This window comes from Cherax quadricarinatus, chromosome 16 (genome assembly GCF_038502225.1).
Source record: "Cherax quadricarinatus isolate ZL_2023a chromosome 16, ASM3850222v1, whole genome shotgun sequence".
NCBI lineage: Eukaryota > Metazoa > Arthropoda > Malacostraca > Decapoda > Parastacidae > Cherax > Cherax quadricarinatus.
This window is the reverse complement of record NC_091307.1, coordinates 29484300-29506305: the sequence shown is the minus strand read 5'-3', so window position 1 is coordinate 29506305 and position 22006 is coordinate 29484300. Positions and strand designations below refer to the sequence as shown.

Sequence of the window (22006 nt, the reverse complement as noted above, 5' to 3'; positions counted from 1 at the left end):
CACCCTGCAGCACTGCATCCTGCAACACTGCACCCTGCCACCTCTGCTCCCTGCACCACCACTTCACCCTGCACCGCCACTGCACCCTGCACCACCTGTGCACCGCCACTGCACCCTGCACCACCACTGCACCTTGCAACATTTCTGCACCCTGCAACACTGCACTCTGCACCACTCTTCATCCTGCAACACCTCTGCACCCTGCAATACTGCACCTTGCACCATTGCATCCTGCAACACCACCCTGCAACACTGCACTCTGCAACACTGCACCCTGTAGCACTGCATACTGCACCCTGCAACACTGCACCCTGCCACCTCTGCTCCCTGCACCACCACTTCACCCTGCACCACCTCTGCACCGTGCACCGCTACTGCACCCTGCACCACTGCACCTTGCAACACCTCTGCACCCTGCAACACTGCATCCTGCAACACTGCACCCTGCAACACTGCACCTTGTAACACCCCTGCAACATCTGGACCCTGCACCACTGCATCCTGCAACACGACTCTGCAACACTGCATCCTGCAACACTGCACCCTGCAGCACTGCACCCTGCACTGCATCATGCATCACTGCACCCTGCATCACTGCACCCTGCAACACTGCACCCTGCAACACTGCACCCTGCAACACTGCACCACTGCACCCTGCAGCACTGCACCCTGCAACACTGCACCCTGCAACACTGCACCCTGCAGCACTGCACCCTGCAACACTGCACCCTGCAGCACTGCACCCTGCAGCACTGCACCCTGCAGCACTGCACCCTGCAGCACTGCACCCTGCAGCACTGCACCCTGCAACACTGCACCCTGCAGTACTGCACCCTGCAACACTGCACCCTGCAACACTGCACCCTGCAGCACTGCACCCTGCAACACTGCACCCTGCAACACTGCACCCTGCACCACTGCACCCTGCAACACTGCACCCTGCAGCACTGCACCTTGTAGCACCACTGCACCTTGTAGTACCACTGCACCCTGCACCACTGCACCCTGCAACACTGCACCCTGCAACATTGCACCCTGCAGCACTGCACCCTGCAACACTGCACCCTGCAGCACTGCACCCTGCAACACTGCACCCTGCAACATTGCACCCTGCAGCACTGCACCCTGCAGCACTGCACCCTGCAACACTGCACCCTGCAGCACTGCACCCTGCAACACTGCACCCTGCAGCACTGCACCCTGCAGCACTGCACCCTGCAACACTGCACCCTGCAACATTGCACCCTGCAGCACTGCACCCTGCAGCACTGCACCCTGCAGCACTGCACCCTGCAACACTGCACCCTGCAACACTGCACCCTGCAACACTGCACCCTGCAGCACTGCACCCTGCAGCACTGCACCCTGCAACACTGCACCCTGCAACACTGCACCCTGCAACACTGCACCCTGCAACACTGCACCCTGCAACACTGCACCCTGCAACACTGCACCCTGCAACACTGCACCCTGCAACACTGCACCCTGCAACCCTGCAACACTGCACCCTGCAACACTGCACCCTGCAACACTGCACCCTGCAACACTGCACCCTGCAACACTGCACCCTGCAACAATGCACCGTGCAACACTGCACCGTGCAACACTACACCCTGCAACACTGCACCCTGCAACACTGCACCCTGCAACACTACACCCTGCAACACTACACCCTGCAACACTGCACCCTGCAACACTGCACCCTGCAACACTACACACTGCAACACTGCACCCTGCAACACTGCACCCTGCAACACTACACCCTGCAACACTGCACCCTGCAACACTGCACCCTGCAACACTGCACCCTGCAACACTGCACCCTGCAACACTGCACCCTGCAACACTGCACCCTGCAACACACTTTCATCTAGGCTGGAAGTCATGTAAGAAGTGATTTAATTAAGATGTTTACCTCAGCGTCACGTTCTCTCTTCCGTCTTATTATATTATTAGTGAGGTGCTCCTCCACACCTGTAGCAGGTATTTGCCTCCACACCTGCAGCAGGTGTGTGCCTCTACATCTGTAGCAGTGTTAATTATTTTATTTTGTGTATAATGTTTACGTGGCCTAGTGATTGATACTGTGTGTTGTAGATGCATACACTAGCCTAGTTATGTTATCTGGGGTCGGGTCATACCTCCAGGCCCAGCCTCTTGACATATCCGCCATTACTGATTTCTGCTTCTCATGGCCCTATCATACCAACTTGTGTGTGTGTGTGTGTGTGTGTGTGTGTGTGTGTGTGTGTGTGTGTGTGTGTGCGTGTGTGTGTGCGTGTGTGTGCGCGCGCGCGCTGTGGTGTATCGGGAAGTTCGGTAAGTCTAGAAGCGTCCGGTCACTCACTGGACGGGGCGTCGAGGGTCTGTGGAGTGGCGGTAAGAGTTCTCACCTCTTTTGGATTTTTGTGTCTGAAGTCTCTTGAAGGCGTTGTTCTGTACGCAAAAAAAAAAAAAGTATTGCTCAGTTGGGGAAGCTCATGACCGACGGATGCAACTGCAACACTTACAATACCATTCTCAGTGCATTTCATAACTGTATATATCGTTTGCATTCTTCTTGTATATCAAAAACAGTAGTGGACAAAAATATTTCTTCACATGTGAACTAAGTGTATAAGTGGACCATTAATCACAGGAAGTTCAACTCGACAAGTGTCAGGGGCCCAAGACTGTTCCAGCATTCATAAGAACTTAAGAGAGAAGGAACACTGCAGCAGGCCTACTAGCCCATGCGAGGCAAGTTCAGTTCTCCTACCGGCTTAATCCAATGCCTTAACCTAGTCAGGTCAGGTCACATTCACTTAAGGAAGGAACACGGCATCTGATCTAGTAGCACAAGCTAGTCAGGTCAAACTCACTCCCACCCGCACCCACTCGTGTATTTATCCAACCTATTTTTAAAACTACACAACGTCTTAGTTTCTATGACAGTACTCGGGAGTTTGTTCCACTCACCCATAACTATATTACCAAACCAGTGCTTTCCTACAGACGCCTGGCTGTCTTCAAGAGGGAGCTGAACAGACGCCTAAAGTCAGTACCTGACCAGCCGGGCTGTGGTTCGTACATCGGTCTTCGTGCGGCCAGCAGTAACAGCCTGGTTGATCAGGCCCTAATCTACCGCGAGGTCTGGTCATGGACCGGGCCGAGGGGGCGTTAACCCTCGGAATGCCCTCCAGGTACACAGTGATGTTGAAGACGAACAAAATTTTGAAATGCCAACATAGTCACTGTTGATCACATTAAATGACAGAAGGTGGAGAGGCAGAAATGGCTTTTTCGTTAACCCTAAAACCCATGCAAATAACATAACTGACAAAACTACCTGAGGTCGTTCCAGGGGTCAACGTCCCCGCTGCCCGGTCCTCGACCAGGCTTCTTGGTAGATAAAGGCCTGATCAGGTAGGCTGTTACTGCTGGGCGCATGCAATCCATAGTACGAACCACAGCCCGGCTGATCAGGTACTGAAGAATTAAAAAACATGCCTCTTCATACAGCATGTGGACTGGATTCATAGAATTTCTTATTTAAAAGGAACTGAAAAATACCACTACCAAGAGCACTCCGTATTCTGTCGAGGAAGAGGTCAGGTATAGGTGAAATCCTAGAGTCCTTACAGAGTGAGGACATACCTCCTTTGTGGAGGCAGTAGAGTTACCTGGAGGTTATTCCGGGGATCAACGCCCCCGCTGCCCGGTCCATGACCGGGCAGCGGAGAACATGCCGTGAAGAACATGACGTTCAGTAGTGACGAGTTTACTTTGATATAGTAAGAATGAAGAACTCTAGACACACTATTTACAAAATGCAAGATCAAATAGAACGAAAGAAACTTATGAAATATTTAGGTGTAATGTCAACTAATCTGTCATTGGAAGAACACAATAAGGCAAATATTACGAAAGGTAGGAAAATTTTGGGGTGCATAATGAGAGCTTCGAAAATAAGGGAAATGACTAACGCTCTCTTGCTTACAGAATTGTTCACTGTTGACAGCTACTTTCAAGGCAGGATAGATATCAGAGCTGGACCATGGAGGGTGCTTGAGGACCTAGTTCCTAATCTGCACATTGCTATAATACCATTCTAGAGTAAGAAATATAGTAGAATTTGTAAAATATACCCAGTGAGCAGCTGGTGCCGTGGGCACAATAAGAGAACATTGTATGAATATACATGACCCCAGTCTGTTCAACACACTACAATAAGATAGAAACATTTCCGGAACAAGTGTACAAGTTTTCAAGATGACATTGGACATGTATCATCGCCGAGTGCCAGAACAACCAGGCTTTGATGGACCAGCGGGGCGCAGGCAAGAACCAGACTAGCATGTCCCAGGGCCAGGCTGAGGCAGTACGGAAACTCTCGAAATCCTTCAAAAGTAAAAGTACCTTCTAGATCTAGAACTAAAATCTTTTATTATTGATTTTTTATTTTTTCCCTTATGTTTGCAGACCTTGGGTAGTATAATGCCCTGTGGTCGTGTTTGCAGACCTAGGGTAGTATAATGCCCTGTGGTCGTGTTTGCAGACCTAGGGTAGTATAATGCCCTGTGGTCGTGTTTGCAGACCTAGGGTAGTATAATGCCTTGTGGTCGTGTTTGCAGACCTAGGGTAGTATAATGCCCTGTAGTCGTGTTTGCAGACCTAGGGTAGTATAATGCCCTGTGGTCGTGTTTGCAGACCTAGGGTAGTATAATGCCCTGTGGTCGTGTTTGCAGACCTAGGGTAGTATAATGCCCTGTGGTCGTGTTTGCAGACCTAGGGTAGTATAATGCCCTGTAGTCGTGTTTGCAGACCTAGGGTAGTATAATGCCCTGTAGTCGTGTTTGCAGACCTAGGGTAGTATAATGCCCTGTGGTCGTGTTTGCAGACCTAGGGTAGTATAATGCCCTGTGCTCGTGTTTGCAGACCTAGGGTAGTATAATGCCCTGTAGTCGTGTTTGCAGACCTAGGGTAGTATAATGCCCTGTGGTCGTGTTTGCAGACCTAGGGTAGTATAATGCCCTGTGGTCGTGTTTGCAGACCTAGGGTAGTATAATGCCCTGTAGTCGTGTTTGCAGACCTAGGGTAGTATAATGCCCTGTAGTCGTGTTTGCAGACCTAGGGTAGTATAATGCCCTGTAGTCGTGTTTGCAGACCTAGGGTAGTATAATGCCCTGTAGTCGTGTTTGCAGACCTAGGGTAGTATAATGCCCTGTGGTCGTGTTTGCAGACCTAGGGTAGTATAATGCCCTGTAGTCGTGTTTGCAGACCTAGGGTAGTATAATGCCCTGTAGTCGTGTTTGCAGACCTAGGGTAGTATAATGCCCTGTGGTCGTGTTTGCAGACCTAGGGTAGTATAATGCCGTGGTCGTGTTTGCAGACCTAGGGTAGTATAATGCCCTGTAGTCGTGTTTGCAGACCTAGGGTAGTATAATGCCCTGTAGTCGTGTTTGCAGACCTAGGGTAGTATAATGCCCTGTGGTCGTGTTTGCAGACCTAGGGTAGTATAATGCCCTGTGGTCGTGTTTGCAGACCTAGGGTAGTATAATGCCCTGTAGTCGTGTTTGCAGACCTAGGGTAGTATAATGCCCTGTGGTCGTGTTTGCAGACCTAGGGTAGTATAATGCCCTGTGGTCGTGTTTGCAGACCTAGGGTAGTATAATGCCCTGTGGTCGTGTTTGCAGACCTAGGGTAGTATAATGCCCTGTAGTCGTGTTTGCAGACCTAGGGTAGTATAATGCCCTGTGGTCGTGTTTGCAGACCTAGGGTAGTATAATGCCCTGTAGTCGTGTTTGCAGACCTAGGGTAGTATAATGCCCTGTGGTCGTGTTTGCAGACCTAGGGTAGTATAATGCCCTGTAGTCGTGTTTGCAGACCTAGGATAGTATAATGCCCTGTAGTCGTGTTTGCAGACCTAGGGTAGTATAATGCCCTGTAGTCTGAATTTTCTAAGCAATTTTTAGATTGAGTGTTGTAAAAGTATTTTTTTCTTGATGCAGGTTGGGTTTAGTGTGTTGCTTCGTGACCAACGCCAGGATGGAGGATGGGGTACAGGGACTCCCACGAGACTGGTCGCTGGCTGTACACGATACCAAGCTCTTCCTCAACAACACTGATAACGTAAGTCAGTTTATTCTGTGTTAGTGTCGGGAGGTGTGGGTCATGGGCTGCTTTGTGTGACTGTATCTGTAGTTGATCTGTAGACGTTCCGGGAATCACTGCCCTCGCGAATCGAACCCAAACCAGGCTTTCTTATTACGACTTAGACGTCATAGCCCAGTTGATCAAGAACCGATTTGAGAAATGTCCCATGTTTCCTCTTAAAGACAGCTAGGGGTATGTTGGTAATTTCCCTTATGTTTTCACTGGATGAGTTGTCTTTTAATGCACTAATGGCAATCCTATTTTGCATTTTGCACTGTTTGCTCATATAAAGATGAGATTTTAATTTGAAGATTTGGAATTAATCACTTAAGATTTTTCTAGGTGTAAATTATGATGCATGTTTGCATTCCAGGGTGAACAGTTTGAGGGACATAGGCATTCCCAATAATTTACGTCCTTGTCTCAATTTATACAAGCAGTGAAGCTTCATTATATACTCAGGATCAGCACTTTAACCATCCTGGAAAGAGGATGTTAGTATACAACTGTTCCAGTTTAGAGAAAACAAGTTGAAGATTGAGACACTTGTGCAGCATATGGGAATCTTTATTGAGGAAACGTTTCGCCACACAGTGGCTTATTCAGTCCAATACAAATCAGAAGGTTGTAAGGAGAGGAGTTTGAGGTAATCAGTCGGTGTGTTCAGTCCATCAATCTTGTACAAAGTACAGCATAGGGCCGTAGACGTGGCTTATATACTTCAATCTTCAACTTGTCGGTTTTTTTAAACCGTTTATCACAGAGAGAGAAAACAAGCAACTTATATTTATATCTGCCACTCGATTGAGTGGTTTGAGTTCGTTTTATATTGTTTCCGTAGCGGAGTAGCTGAAATTTGTCGTCATCGTACACCTGCACATAGGAGTCAGTAATAAAAATACAGATAAGTAGCACAAACATCACACTTCATATAATTTTGAAAAGGTAGTGAGAAAAATTAAAAATCTTTATGGAGGAGCACGAGCTGCACAACCCATGACAACATAGATTTAAAAAAGATTATACTTGTCACAACTACTAGATCATTGTAATAGAATTATGGAGACTTTGGAAGAAACTTTAAGGCAGATGTGGTAAACATGGACTTAAGGCGCTTGACAAATGTGATCATTCAAAGTTTATTCTCTATAAAGATTACAATGTTGAATTTACAGAATTTGGTTGTTGTGTGGTTTACATGTAGTTAAATAATGATTACAGAGTGTACCACTAGAACGCCTAGCATGGCTAGGCATTTCGGGCAGACTTAGTTTAATGGAGTGATGGCCCATGAAACAAGGCCAGTAGGTATAACAGGAAGAGTAGGAAAATGAATATTCGATTTCTTAGAACCAGAATATAAAATGGTAGTAAATAAAGCAAAATCTAGTCTTGGCAAAATGATAATAATAAAAGTTTAGTACCCCAGGGCACGATTTTTGTTGTCTTGACCGTTTTTCATCCTCAGCAAACAAAAACACTACAGCTTCGTTTTTTTCCTTTTCAGCCTAAACTAAAATGAACATGAAAGTTTCAGTTGTATAAGGCAGAAAAAATGCAGGAAGTTAGTAAAGCCTATCAGTGGGTAATGGAAAATAATGCATTTTTGATGGGGACACATTCCAACTGCTCAGTTATGGAAAGAGTGACGAACTCAAAAGGGGTAACGTATATAAACCATGAGCACCATTTCGTAGAACAAAAGGAACATGTTACAAGTCTTTGATATAATAATGTCCAATGGCCTATTGGAGAAAACGACCAGGTAAACCCCGCAAAGGCGCTGGATACTGAGAACTTTCAGACAAAAATAATGCAAACATTGACAATAAAACTTGTGCCTTCTCGTTTAGAATAATTGTTAGGTGTTTGATGGCTCTGTTTACGGCCAACTTGTCCTCGCAAAGTCTAACTAGATTTCTTACGCTGTTTTCAGCAAATTCCTCGATTTACGTTATTTTGGTTAGGTTAAGTTTTCGTCAGTTTGTAATCTACCAATTGCAGCAAACTACAACGTCATTAAATATAATGTTATATAAAAAAATTAAAACGCGAATTTTTTTTTGGACCAATCAAATGCACTCGTAAAATACAATACCATCATCACAGAACGAGTCAGATAATCATTGTTTAAGGCTCGTGAAGTCGCCCCCCATCAGACTGTCTTAGCAACAGTGAAATGTTAAGTTTAAGAGGATGGGCTTTAAGCATTGAAGGCGGCTCTGATAAGATACAGCCACCTTCCTCCATCACACGCTGACACACCCTTCTCTTTCCCTCTCCCTGCAACTATAATGACAGTTCTCTTCCTCTCCAAGTCAATCTTGTTCCCCTCCTAGGGAAAGTAGGCAAGTAGTAGTAGTGGTGGTGGTAGTAGTAGTAGTAGTGGTTGGTGGTATTATTATTATTATTATTATTATTATTATTATTATTATTATTATTATTATTATTATTATACTCCCAGGTAAGACCCGTGTGGGTGAAAGGGAGATTTGGATAGTGGAAGAGAAGTAGGGGAGAGGAAGGGATAAGAGCAATGAGAGAAAGAGCCGAGGCTAAACCCAGTCACGTGGCGTTGTTGGCTGGGTAGAGAGAGAATAATTGCTAGCCGTGCTGTGTGACTGTATCGAACGTCATGGCAGAGCTGGACAGGTTTTTCAATGTTCTGACAAACATAACACAGAGTAGTAGTAAACATAGCAAAATCCAGCATCAGTTAGGTAAAAAGCTCAGTACCCCAAGGCACGGTCCTGGCGCCTTTACTGTTTCTTATCCTCATAGCAGACGGATGAAAACACCTGTCAGAGTTACGTGTCTCGGATTAGTCCTCTTGGTTGTTGGCCTAATGGGCCAGGTTCTTGGTGCTAGTTAGACGCATGCAGCCGAACGTATGCATCTCGACCTGGCTGATCACGAACCTGCTAAAGGATCTTATCAAGTTCCGCTTACAGATAATTATGGGCCTGTTGGTAATACCTCTTCCGTATGAGGTGACGATGTTGAAAAGATTTGGTCCACTTACCTCTTTTTTGCGCCCTTGCTACATTACATATATAAATGCTGGATCAGCTGGGTTATGATGGCTTTGAGATTCTTGGCCGCTGGAGCAAACAGCCTGGTTAACCAAGCAATCGACAAGGAAGCCTTGTCTCTGTCCGGGCTGAGGGGATAGAAAAGTCCTCGAAATCGGTCGCAGGTGAAGCATGGGATCTCCTTGTTCCATTCTCGTTCCTCCTCCTTCCGGGTGCTTACTCTTCCCCCTGTCCACTTTTCTGCATTTTCTCTTGCGAAGCTGAAGGGGCAATGTCACTACCATCACTCCTTTCCACGATTGTTGGAGACCTTCATTGAAATTCTGTTAGCCTTCGCTTGAATCACAGTCTTGGTAAACCTCATCAATAGTGGTTCTTGGGTCAGCGTTGTCTGGGGAGAAATGTCAGGTATGCACAGTGTGTGCATTCATGAGGTGTCTGGCTGACTTGAACGTGATGTTGGTGTGAGAGAGATCACGTTTTTCTCGCAGTTTCTCAATTTATTTTGGATAGGTTGCGTATCTGATATAACGGTTGTTGATCAGCCAGGCTGTGGTGCCTAAGTTGAGCTCTCTTTTTCCGCTTGCATCACTAGTCTGACTGAACAGGTTAGTAACCAGGAGGCCTGGTCCGGGACCAATCCCTGGAGGGGGTGACTCCTCCTACCCCCCTGCCCCCAGAACCAGCAACAGCTACGTAACTTGTAGTTTAGTTATTAATGCCTGTTTCGTTCCATGCAAATAACCTAGGGAACTATATGGTGATACTTGTATTTTAATGCAGTAAATACTGTAGGTCCGGTAAGCCTGAATTTTCTTTTTCTTATTTTCCAAATTTTTGTTTTTAATTTTGCTCAAAACACGAGGATCGGCTTGAAATTTTATACATCTGGTGAACGGTAACTAGGGTTAGATTTATGCGACTATTGGCATGTGCAAGTGCCCTATCTAAAGTTGTTAAAACCAATCCAATTTGCTGGAATGGTTGCAGTAATTTGTAAAAGACCTTCTGCTTGACTTCAGACGCTTGTTAAAGTCGTCTTTTAATATGACGGTGGCTGGGTGAAATTGAAGTGTGTAGGTGCGCGTCTGTCAGTTGTGTGTGCAAAATAGTGTGAAGCTTTGTTCCCGTTAAATATATCTGAGTCTACTTCCACTGAATGGCTTCACTATTTGTTGGCTAGTGCATCTTACAGACAGGATAGTACCCATTAGGTGTAGTTTGTGTGCAGGCGAATTTTTCAACATGCTAAAAAAGTTTACAAAAACACTCGATCGATGAACGGTCATAACCCGAGAATGCCTCTGCTGATCGGTTTCAAAAATTTCAGCCCTTGTGTGTTTTGCCGAATGCAAGTTTTATTGTGTAATTGTGCGCCATAAGTACAAATTTGCCAACTTTGTTTTTTAAAAAAGTGACCTTAATTTCCATTCAATAACTCAAGAATGAATCCTCTGATCGGCTTCAAAATATTACCGCTTATACATTTGATAAGAAGGATGACATCCTGTAAGTTTAGACTGGGAAATACTTTTTCTGATAGGCTTCAAACTTGGGCAGTGTTCCTGGGCTATACGACTCCTGTGACCTTAGCAGTTCACAATCTTTTTATTTTAAGTAGGGGGAAAGACCCTGATTAAAATAAAACAGTTATTAACTGCATCACTTTTAATGACTGAGTCATCTTGTGAAACTGATGAATTGGTTTTTGAAATTAGTCGAAGTACATTTTTTGGGGGGGGGGGGATTCTTGGTAGTAACTAGACTAAATCTTCTGGTCGGCTTCAAACTTTTCGTGTTGACGTGTTTTCCTCAAAGGAAGCGTCGCCTTGTTTTTAGGTTGTGTAAATTTTAATATGCCAGTTTTATTAAACTGGTTACCATGAAATAACTGGAGCTTAATTTATCTTAAATCTACACGTTGTACTTTTTATGTTCCCATAACATGTATCTACCCTTAAGACAATTGTAAATAAATTATAGGTACCCAATTCCCATTTTCTCTCTCATTTAGTAAATTGAGAAAATTGAAATAGTGGTTTTCATGTCATAATTTCTAAGTGCCTCATGTGTCAAGGGTTTTATGTATTGAGACGTTAAATATCTATCTGCCCACTTTTCAGTTATTCTTTTTGTATGCATTCGATGAGCACTGACACCATGGTCACACCTGTCGAAGGCATTTGCAAAATCAGTGTACACTACATCAGCATTTAGCTTGTCTTCCAATGCTTCCAGAACTACGTCATTGTGATATAGCAGTTATGAGAAAGGCTAATAGGCCTGACTGTGTTGAGTGAGTTGTAATTGAGCGATCTGTTGCATATTGAAGAGGGAAAAAATTGTCAGTTGCAATCATCTATCCTCTACACATGCGGTGGACTTGGTTTTTGTATCTGTTGTGCAAGGAACAAACTTTGACTAAGGTCCAACGTTCCTAGTGAACTCCAGCATAGTTCCACCTAAAGTTCAAACTTTACTCCAATTGAACTTCAGATAGGCTCAAGGGAAATGTTTTTTTTTTTTTAATAATCCTGAGGTAAACTCGCAACAAACGTTGCACAACCTCTTGCATACATCTGGTCAATTATGGGTAATAGTCTGTATTCAACTGCAGGTAAGTTGCATTGAAATTCATGGTATGGTAATGCAGGGCTGATATTGACCTCCCATGACATAGTTCACTCAGTGGTGAGTGACCAGATATTGTGTGCGTCACCCCCTCCCCCCCGATACCCCTTCCATAACCACCACCACATCGTCACCACCACCACCTTCATCGGTCACCACCACCACTTACATCGTCACCACCACCACCTACATCGCCACCACCACCACCACTTACATCGTCACCACCAGCACCATCTACATCGTCACCACCACCACCACCTACATCGTCATCACCACCACTACATCCCTTCACCACCACCACTACATCGTCACTACTACATCGTCACCACCAACACCACCACATCCCTTCACCACCACATCCCTTCACCACCACATCCCTTCACCACCACATCCCTTCACCACCACATCCCTTCACCACCACATCACATCGTCACCACATCCCATCACTTCGTAACATCACATCGTCACATCCCATCACTTCATAACATCACATCGTCACCACATCCCATCACCGTCATATACCTTACCATTATTAATACTTCACTACTATACTGCTGCTACACTAATACTACCGCTGCTACTACTATTGCTGCTGCTGCTACTGCTGTACTACTGCTGCTGCTGTTGTTGCTGCAGCAGTAACGGTCACAGTTGCAAAATAAAACCACATAATACACAAACCTATAGAGAGAAAAACCACAAAGTAATTCTGGAGACAAAACCACAAAACGCCTTCAGTACCTTTGAAGAGGTGTAAACAAGTCATGTGACACGCTAAACTACTAGTGACGTCACTTCCCTCAGTCGTAAAGTATAGAGACATCAATGACGTCGTCACACTATATGCCAATCTTTGAGTGAGCTGAGAAGTAACATTGTGAAGAGCATGGAGCGGCAATATTTCAGCAGCCAGGGCAACATGGGTTTAAAGCAGGACTGTCCTTAAACCCTGGCTGCCAGCTGCCACATGGGTTAAGGGTCAGTTCCCTTGTTTTCTAATATGTTATTTTTTCCCAATTGTCCTCAGATTTGTTAAGTTATACCATGAATTAAGGAAAGATTCTAGACTTCACCTTACGAAAGCAAAGCAAATGCGATAGTAATTATGGATAAGGTATATTACAGGTGAAAAGTAAACACGATATTAGGAGACGGAAACTCACGCGCCTCTTAACACAATGAACAAACATGATGCCACCTATTATACCGAGTGGAAAGAAATTAAAATGTAGTGATGGTAGTGGTAGTATATGTACTAATGCTTCTTCCACCTGTGTTCTTATATATTGACGCTAATAACTGGGAAGGCACACCTGTACGTACGCCTTACAACAGTGATGCTTCGTAATTTCACTGGAATTTACTTTTGGTTTTAAATCTTCATACGGCATTTGCTACACATGAAAACTATAAGACATCCACTAGATGTTAAAAAACAATAATAGCAGGATGTAGTAAGTACACTGAAATAATAGCAGGATGTAGTAAGTACACTGAAATAATAGCAGGATGTAGTAAGCACACTGAAATAATAGCAGGATGTAGTAAGTACACTGAAATAATAGCAGGATGTAGTAAGTACACTGAAATAATAGCAGGATGTAGTAAGTACACTGAAATAATAGCAGGATGTAGTAAGTACACTGAAATAATAGCAGGATGTAGTAAGTACACTGAAATAAGAATAGCAGGATGTAGTAAGCACACTGAGATTGTCGGTATAATTCCACATACGTTACCAGGTGAAAAGATGGGTTTAACGAACCTACTGTCCCATCGTATTCCACTTGAACCTGGAACTAGACCTGTCTGTGTACCTACATATAGAATGCCTCATTCGCAAGTTGTCACAGAAGACTTAGTCAATAAGATGCTTGTTGACGGAGTCATTGCGCATAGTAATTCACCCTGGAATGCGCCCTTGATCCTAGTACTTAAGAAGGACGATACTTGGCGCCCGGTGATTGACTTTAGGAAGTTGAATGCTAAAACCATACCAGATCGTTTCCCACTTCCTGTACTTGGTGACCTTTTACGAAATATCGGAGATAAAATCTTTTCGACACTCGACTTGTTACAAGGGTTTTGGCAAGTCCCTCTTCACAAGGACAGCAAAGAGCTAACCGCATTTTCCATTCCTACAGGTCATTTGTATTTCCTCAGAATGGCTTTCAGTTTACACTCGTCGCCTATCACTTTTCGAGGCTCATGATGAATATATTTAGAGGCCTCATAGGTAACGAAGTCATGGTGTACCTAGATGGCCTAATAGTCATGTCAGATGACGTGGAGAGAGACATCCAAAGACTTGATTTGGCACTTGGTAAACTTGAAGAAGCCAGTTTGAAGACAACTGTCTAAATGTAAATTTTTCAGATCAGAGATCAAATTTCTTGGTCTTGGGCTTAGCAAGTTTTTACAGATTATTCATTGCCAGTTTTTCTTCTATAGCTGCTCCACTTACTGAGTTGCTTAAGAAAGATGCTCTTTTTGTTTGGACCTTCCGTCTAAAATGAGCATTCCTAACTCTCAAAGAAAAGCTAACTTCTGCTCTTATTTTGAAATTCCCAGATTTTTCAAAGCCTTTCTATCTAACAGCTGACGCTAGTTCCACTGGCATAAGTGCCGTCCTAACTCAAAAAACTGATAGTAAGAACAACGCCATTGTATTTACTAGTCATGTTCTTACAAAGGCTGAACGTAATTATACAGTAACTGAACAAGAAGCATTAGCTACATTATGGCCTTTAAAACACATCCGAGACATATACCAGTACCGTGTTCATGTCTGGACAAATCATGCTTTGCTGATTCCTTTATTCCAAAATAAACAACCAACTGGGAGATTAGTCCGATGGTCTTTGACTATCCAAGAGTTCAATCCAACCTTTGAACACTTGCCTGGCAAATCAAGTGTTGTCACAGATGCTTTATCTCAACACATTCGTACAGTAGTAGCAAATCCTCCATTCACTGCTGAGGAAGAGTGCTCAAAGAATAGATCCTGTATGATCTGGTGTAATTCGATTCCTTCTGCAGGAAGATTGAACTCTTTCTGTGAAGCCACCAGCACCGATCAGTAACTTTTTTATAAACCAAGAATTATTGTATCGCATAGCCGATCTGACTACTAGAAGGATACATCAGTTAGTAATAACAATCACTAGCCTTACAGCTACTTTGCGATGTACCAGGTGTTCCACACCCTAGTATGGATTGTTCTGTAAAACAAGCCAGGTTGAAATGCTTTTGGCCTCGTATGGCAACCAATATTTCTGAATATGTTAAGAAATGTAGTGTTTGCATGCACCACAAAGGAAATGTTAGTGGCCCCAACCCTATCCAGGTGTATCCCACTACTAGTGAACCAGTGTTCCCTCCAAGGCAACGAACATCTGTGTTATGGTAGACCACTTCACCAGATATTTGTAAATTAGTTCCTATAGCAGATAAGACTGCGAGACAGTAACTGAAGTGTTTAAGGAACGCATAATCTGTAGGCATAGTACTCCTAAGTCCCTAGTAACAGATAACGGAGGTGAATTCTGTAATGAGATTCTTGAAAAGTTGTGTACTTTGTATAAGATCTCTAAGTCGACCATTGTTCCGCATCATCCAGTCAGTAATGGTTTAGCGAAAAGAATGTTTTAAGAGCAAAGCATCAATCCCAATAGTGCCACCTGGGATGAAGTTATTCCTGATGATCAGCGTGCCATAAATTCTGCTTACAGTGCCTCTATATGTGATACCCCACATAACGCAGTGTATGGTGTAGATAAGCATTTACCATGTGTGTTGTTATATTCCACTCCGAAACCAAATTATAATGCAGCTGATTTTGTAGCATCTAGTACCAGCTTAGCTATAAGTGTCTTCAGAAGAATATGAGAAACTCTTCATGAGTCAGCTGCAGAATTTACAAGAGTTGCTAACATTTGAGAAAAACCAACCAAAATTAAAGTAGGCTCAAGAGTTATGCTAGCTAATTCCAATAAAGCATCTGCTCGACCTAAAGTTCGTTGGTCTCTACCGAGTAGTTGAACATATCAATGGAAATGTAAGGTTAGAGAAATTAGTACTGGAAATTATAAGGAATAACACTTAGACCATATGAAGCTAGTATGCGATGAAGATGAGATTTCTAGTACCCAGACAAACGAACCACACACTGACAATCCTTCTGACTCGGTACCATCTTCCTCTAATAATGAGACAGTTGAACAATCCGATTGTCGCTATTCTCTACGTAAACGACAAGTACTGAGGAATACTCAAGTTTCAGTTAATACTAATGTTGCAGTTGCAAAAGAATTTGACCCCCCACTCCCTAGAGATGATGACCCCTCTGCATATGTAAATCTCACCCTAGCAGAGTTGGGGTTAAATGTAAATAACCTGTATAGATAAAAAGTATCCAAAAAGTACTCAACTGTGTAGTAAGCCTTAAAATATGTCAATTTAATTGTAGATCAAGTTTTTTTTTTCCTCTATAAATGTTCACATTCTCTCCGAGTTCTGAGACTTAACAATTGAAGACTTGTGTGCACCAAGTTTGCCTTTTCTGTTAAACACTTTGTAAATAAATTTCCTCAAAATCCATAGATCACATAAACAACGATTGATCGATCTAATTCTCTATTTAATTATTTTTTTCATTTATTCTACTATGATCCACCATGATTTGTAAATTATAATTTGTGATGCATTATAGTTTATTACAATAAATTAGTTACATTCACTTACATTTAAGTATGTCTTAAATATTATAATACGTATACCCTATGTTAGTGTATAACATATCTAGTATAGAATCAGCCCAGAGCCTGACAAGTCTGTTGTCTGCCTTTGTAATTACCTGTATGTTGGGGATGCCATACATAAGCATCTCCGAGCTGTCAGCACTTGGCACCTGGCTGAACTGTTCTGGCATCTCTGCTGTTTCTCGTCTTCATACCAGACATAGGTAAAAATACCCGGCACACTTTTATATCATTTGCAGATGACACTAAAATAAGCATGAAAGTCACTATGGTAGAGGACACTGAAAAATTACAGGAAGGCATAAGCAGGGTTTTCCAGTGGGCAGTGGAGAACAACATAACTTTCAATGGGGATAAGTTCCAGTTGCTTAGGGATGGAAAGAATGAAGAACTCAAAAGGAACACTGTATACAAAACTCAAGAGGGTCACTAAATAGAACGTAAGGAACACGTAAAAGACCTGGGAATAATTGTCAGCTGACCTTTGAAAGACCATAACAAGACAAAAATCACGACAGCCAGGAAGATGACAGGATGGGTATTGAGAACTTTCAAAACAAGGGAAATAATGCCGATGGTGACACACTTTAAATCGCTTGTGCTCCCTCATTTAGAATATTTTTCAGTGCTGACGGCTCCGTTCAGAGCAGGATTAATATCAGAGCTGGAACAAATACAGAGATCGTTTCTGGCTCACATTGAACCAGTAAAGCACCTAAATTATTGGGAACGCCTTCAAGTCTTGAACATGTAGTCATTAGACTGGAGGAGAGAGAGAGATGCATGATAATATATACTGGGCCTCCAGCAGCAACAGCCTGGTTGACCAGGCAAGCACCAGACGAACCTGGCCCATGGCCGGGCTCCAAGAGTAGTGAAACTCTCGAAACTCTTCTAAGGTATTTCAAAGGTAAAGGTAAAGCATAATTCAACATATGTTAGCCGTAATGTCACGGACTTCAAATATTGTCAGGGCAGCAGAGTTTAAACCCTGCTAGACGCCCCGCAGTGAGGGGTGGTCAGGCAGGCACGTACCCTCAGGCAGACACGTACCCTCAGACACGTACCCTCAGGCAGACACGTACCCTCAGGCAGACACGTACCCTCAGGCAGACACGTACCCTCAGGCAGACACGTACCCTCAGGCAGACACGTACCCTCAGGCAGACACGTACCCTCAGGCAGACACGTACCCTCAGGCAGACACGTACCCTCAGGCAGACACGTACCCTCAGGCAGACAGGACAACACTGCAGGCTGGCCTTCCTACTACCTATTCTCGATATACCAGTTTACCATGTCGGTGATAATCATTTACCACCTGTACTCCACTTATAGACCTTTCACGACAATATAAGAATATCGGGATGCGGTCAGTACACTGAAATATGACTGGGAGGATGTAGTCACTACACTGAGATAACACACTAAGCTACACTGACCAAGATAGTTAATATACTCTTGTCATATAGAGATAAAATGTTGGAGTCTTCTAGTTGTCCTCAAGAGAGGAAAGTTGAAAGGTTGTGCTAACCCATTCCTGATCAGTCTGACTCGGGTGCCTATATCAGACTGCGTGTTGCAACCACCAGCAGTTTGACTGACCAGGACATTAACTAGGAGACCTGGTTGACACCGGGCCCCAGGGGCCATGATCCTGGGACCCCTCAGAAGGTAGACTGAAAAAAAAACTCTTGAAGATTTTTGTTATGCTGAACATTATTGGTGTGTGGTGGATTAGCACAGGTGAGTGGAGCATTGGAGAGAGAGAGAGATGGATACCTGGAGGTTACCTGGAGGTTATTCCGGGGATCAACGCCCCCGCGGCCCGGTCCATGACCAGGCCTCCCGATGGATCAGGGCCTGATCAACTAGGCTGTTGCTGCTGGCCGCACGCAGTCCAACGTACGAGCCACAGCCCGGCTGATCCGGCACTGACTTTAGGTATCTGTCCAGCTCTCTCTTGAAGGCAGCCAGGGGTTTATTGGCAATTCCCCTAATGCTTGATGGGAGGCTGTTGAACAGTTTTGGGCCCCGGACACTTATGGTGTTTTCTCTTAGTGTACCAATGGCGCCCCTACTTTTTATTGGCGGCATTTTGCATCGCCTGCCCAGTCTTTTACTTTCGTAGGGAGTGATTTCTGTGTGAAGATTTGGGACCATTCCTTCCAAGATTTTCCAAGTGTAGATTATGATATATCTCTCCCTCCTGCGTTCCAACGAGTACAAGTCAAGTGCTTCCAAGCGTTCCCAGTAGTTAAGGTGCTTGACAGAACTTATACGTGCAGTAAAGGATCTCTGTACACTCTCTAGATGGTGGTGGATCCTCTATACATTATTTAATTTATCATAGAGATTTTTGAAGTTCCCATTGATTGTACCACCCACTGTTATCGGTCTCTTTGAAGGCAGGTGTAGTAATACCGACGATATGCATAAGACACAAGTGCATCTTTATTGGATAAGTTTCTGATATGAGGGTGTGTAGGTGGTGATTTTTCTTAGAGATTCCTGTGGTAAACATTCAGACCAAACTGAGAGGTTCAGTTTGTGCATGAGTATCTGAGGATTAATTGTTAACTATTTCTGGTCATAATTGAGCATCCGGGCTGTGGTTTGTACGTCGGTTTGCTTGCGGCCATCGGTAACAGCCTTGTTGATCAGGCCCTGATCTACCACGAAGCTTATGCACCTGGCTGCTGGAGCGTTGGCTTCCGGAACACCCTCCAGGTATACGCCAAGTATCCCAATTAACCCCCATTTGCTACCATTGCAAAAGAGTTTCGGTTTTAAGACCGAAACGAATGCAGCTTAATCGCCAGACTGATTACTGTTTACTCTAGGTCAGATCTTTACAAAATCCAACCTCACCTGACGTACGCTACCACCCTCGTCTCTCCCAGGATGCCACCCACAACACTGTGAAGTACTGTCTCAACAGCTGCAGTAGCAGTCAGGAGAGTGACGCTGGGAAATCAAACCTTGGATCTTTTCTTTCGATTGAAAGGAAAATCGTATTTCTAAGCTACAGGTCTTGTCTGATGTAGCAACATCAGCCACCCTGGGCAGGAGGGTGCTTGTAGTAGGGAAGGAGGCGGCGGACTAGCAGGAGGAGGAGGGAGTGGCAAGACAGGAGGAAGAGAGAAAAAGAGGATGATCAGCAGGATACAGAGGTAGGAGAGGAGGAAGAGGAACAGAGGCAAGATGGAGTTAGAGGAAAATGAAGATGATGAGGAAATAAGGATGAGTAGGAAGACGAGGGAAATGAAGGTGGGGATGAGGCAGATAAAGGGGATGAAGATGTAGACAGCAGGTGGGTGTGGGTTCTCACCTGTTCCCCCACCACCTTCTGCCCACAACACATTACTGTGGGGCAAGTGTGGGGAGGTAGGGGGAGAGCTGGAGGCTGGGGTGGTACAAGCATCCCCTGCCAGAGCAGGGCAACAAGGGGTGGTAAGTTTCCGTGGGTGGCGTGTGGGTGGGTGTGGGTGGGCAGGACGCAGGTGGGGGCGGCGTAGCGCGCATGACTTGGCCACCCCACGCCGTGGTAACTTTCCCCTCGCACCACCCACTTCCGCCCCCTCTCCCATCGCTACCCCCCACCCTCCTCTGCCCACCGGCAATACCACCAACAGAACACCCACCACTGCATATCCTCTCACCCACTCTCCATCGTCATGGCCCACCACCCACCTGTCCGCCCTCATGCAGATTTGACCACCCAAACAATGCTGTGATCTCTTAACTAAATTCTCGTGTCTCTACCTTCTGCAAATATATTCTTCCCTTAACGTGTTACACGTGGTAACTGTGTGAGTGTTGGAACAACCACCCAGCATGGCACTTGAACCAGGAGGTACAGAATACTTGAACAGTCAGACCATGGTAGGAGCCAGGAGGTACAGACCATGGTAGGAGCCAGGAGGTACAGACTATGGTAGGAGCCAGGAGGTACAGACCATGGTAGGAGCCAGGAGGTACAGACCATGGTAGGAGCCAGGAGGTACAGACCATCATGGTAGGAGCCAGGAGGTGCAGACCATCATGGTAGGAGCCAGGAGGTGCAGACCATCATGGTAGGAGCCAGGAGGTGCAGACCATCATGGTAGGAGCCAGGAGGTGCAGACCATCATGGTAGGAGCCAGGAGGTGCAGACCATCATGGTAGGAACCAGGAGGTGCAGACCATCATGGTAGGAACCAGGAAGTGCAGACCATGGTAGGAGCCAGGAGGTGCAGACCATGGTAGGAGTCATGAGGTACAGACCATGGTAGGAGCTAGGAGGTACAGACCATGGTAGGAGTCATGAGGTACAGACCATGGTAGGAGCTAGGAGGTACAGACCATGGTAGGAGCTAGGTACAGACCATGGTAGGAGCCAGGAGGTACAGACCATGGTAGGAGCTAGGAGGTACAGACCATGGTAGGAGCTAGGAGGTACAGACCATGGTAGGAGCCAGGAGGCGCAGACCATGGTAGGAGCCAGGAGGTACAGACCATCATGGTAGGAGCCAGGAGGTGCAGACCATCATGGTAGGAGCCAGGAGGTGCAGACCATCATGGTAGGAGCCAGGAGGTGCAGACCATCATGGTAGGAGCCAGGAGGTGCAGACCATCATGGTAGGAGCCAGGAGGTGCAGACCATCATGGTAGGAACCAGGAGGTGCAGACCATCATGGTAGGAGCCAGGAGGTGCAGACCATCATGGTAGGAGCCAGGAGGTGCAGACCATCATGGTAGGAGCCAGGAGGTGCAGACCATCATGGTAGGAACCAGGAGGTGCAGACCATCATGGTAGGAACCAGGAAGTGCAGACCATGGTAGGAGCCAGGAGGTGCAGACCATGGTAGGAGTCATGAGGTACAGACCATGGTAGGAGCTAGGAGGTACAGACCATGGTAGGAGCTAGGAGGTACAGACCATGGTAGGAGCCAGGAGGTACAGACCATGGTAGGAGCTAGGAGGTACAGACCATGGTAGGAGCTAGGAGGTACAGACCATGGTAGGAGCCAGGAGGCGCAGACCATGGTAGGAGCCAGGAGGCACAGACCATGGTAGGAGCCAGGAGGCACAGACCATGGTAGGAGCCAGGAGGCACAGACCATGGTAGGAGTCATGAGGTACAGACCATGGTAGGAGCTAGGAGGTACAGACCATGGTAGGAGCTAGGAGGTACAGACCATGGTAGGAGCCAGGAGGTACAGACCATGGTGGGAACCAGGAGGTACAGACCATGGTAGGAACTAGGAGGTACAGACCATGATAGGAACCAGGAGGTACAGACCATGGTAGGAACCAGGAGGTACAGACCATGGTAGGAACCAGGAGGTACAGACCATGATAGGAACCAGGAGGTACAGACCATGGTAGGAATCAGGAGGTACAGACCATGGTAGGAACCATTAGGTGCAAACCACATGAACAAAAAAATATGGTAGGAACTAGGAG

General features: G+C 45.4%; 1 protein-coding gene across 16 annotated transcripts in view; it reads left to right on the top strand.

Annotated features, from left to right (window-relative positions):
* LOC128688974 (prominin-1) overlaps positions 1-22006 on the top strand; it is a 1112830-nt gene that overhangs the window by 683757 nt on the left and 407067 nt on the right. For all 16 annotated transcript variants that reach the window (XM_070085551.1, XM_070085543.1, XM_070085554.1 and 13 more), the window contains one exon: positions 5991-6111. In XM_070085551.1, the coding sequence (XP_069941652.1) occupies positions 5991-6111 (121 nt within the window). The remainder of the gene's footprint in view (positions 1-5990; positions 6112-22006) is intronic.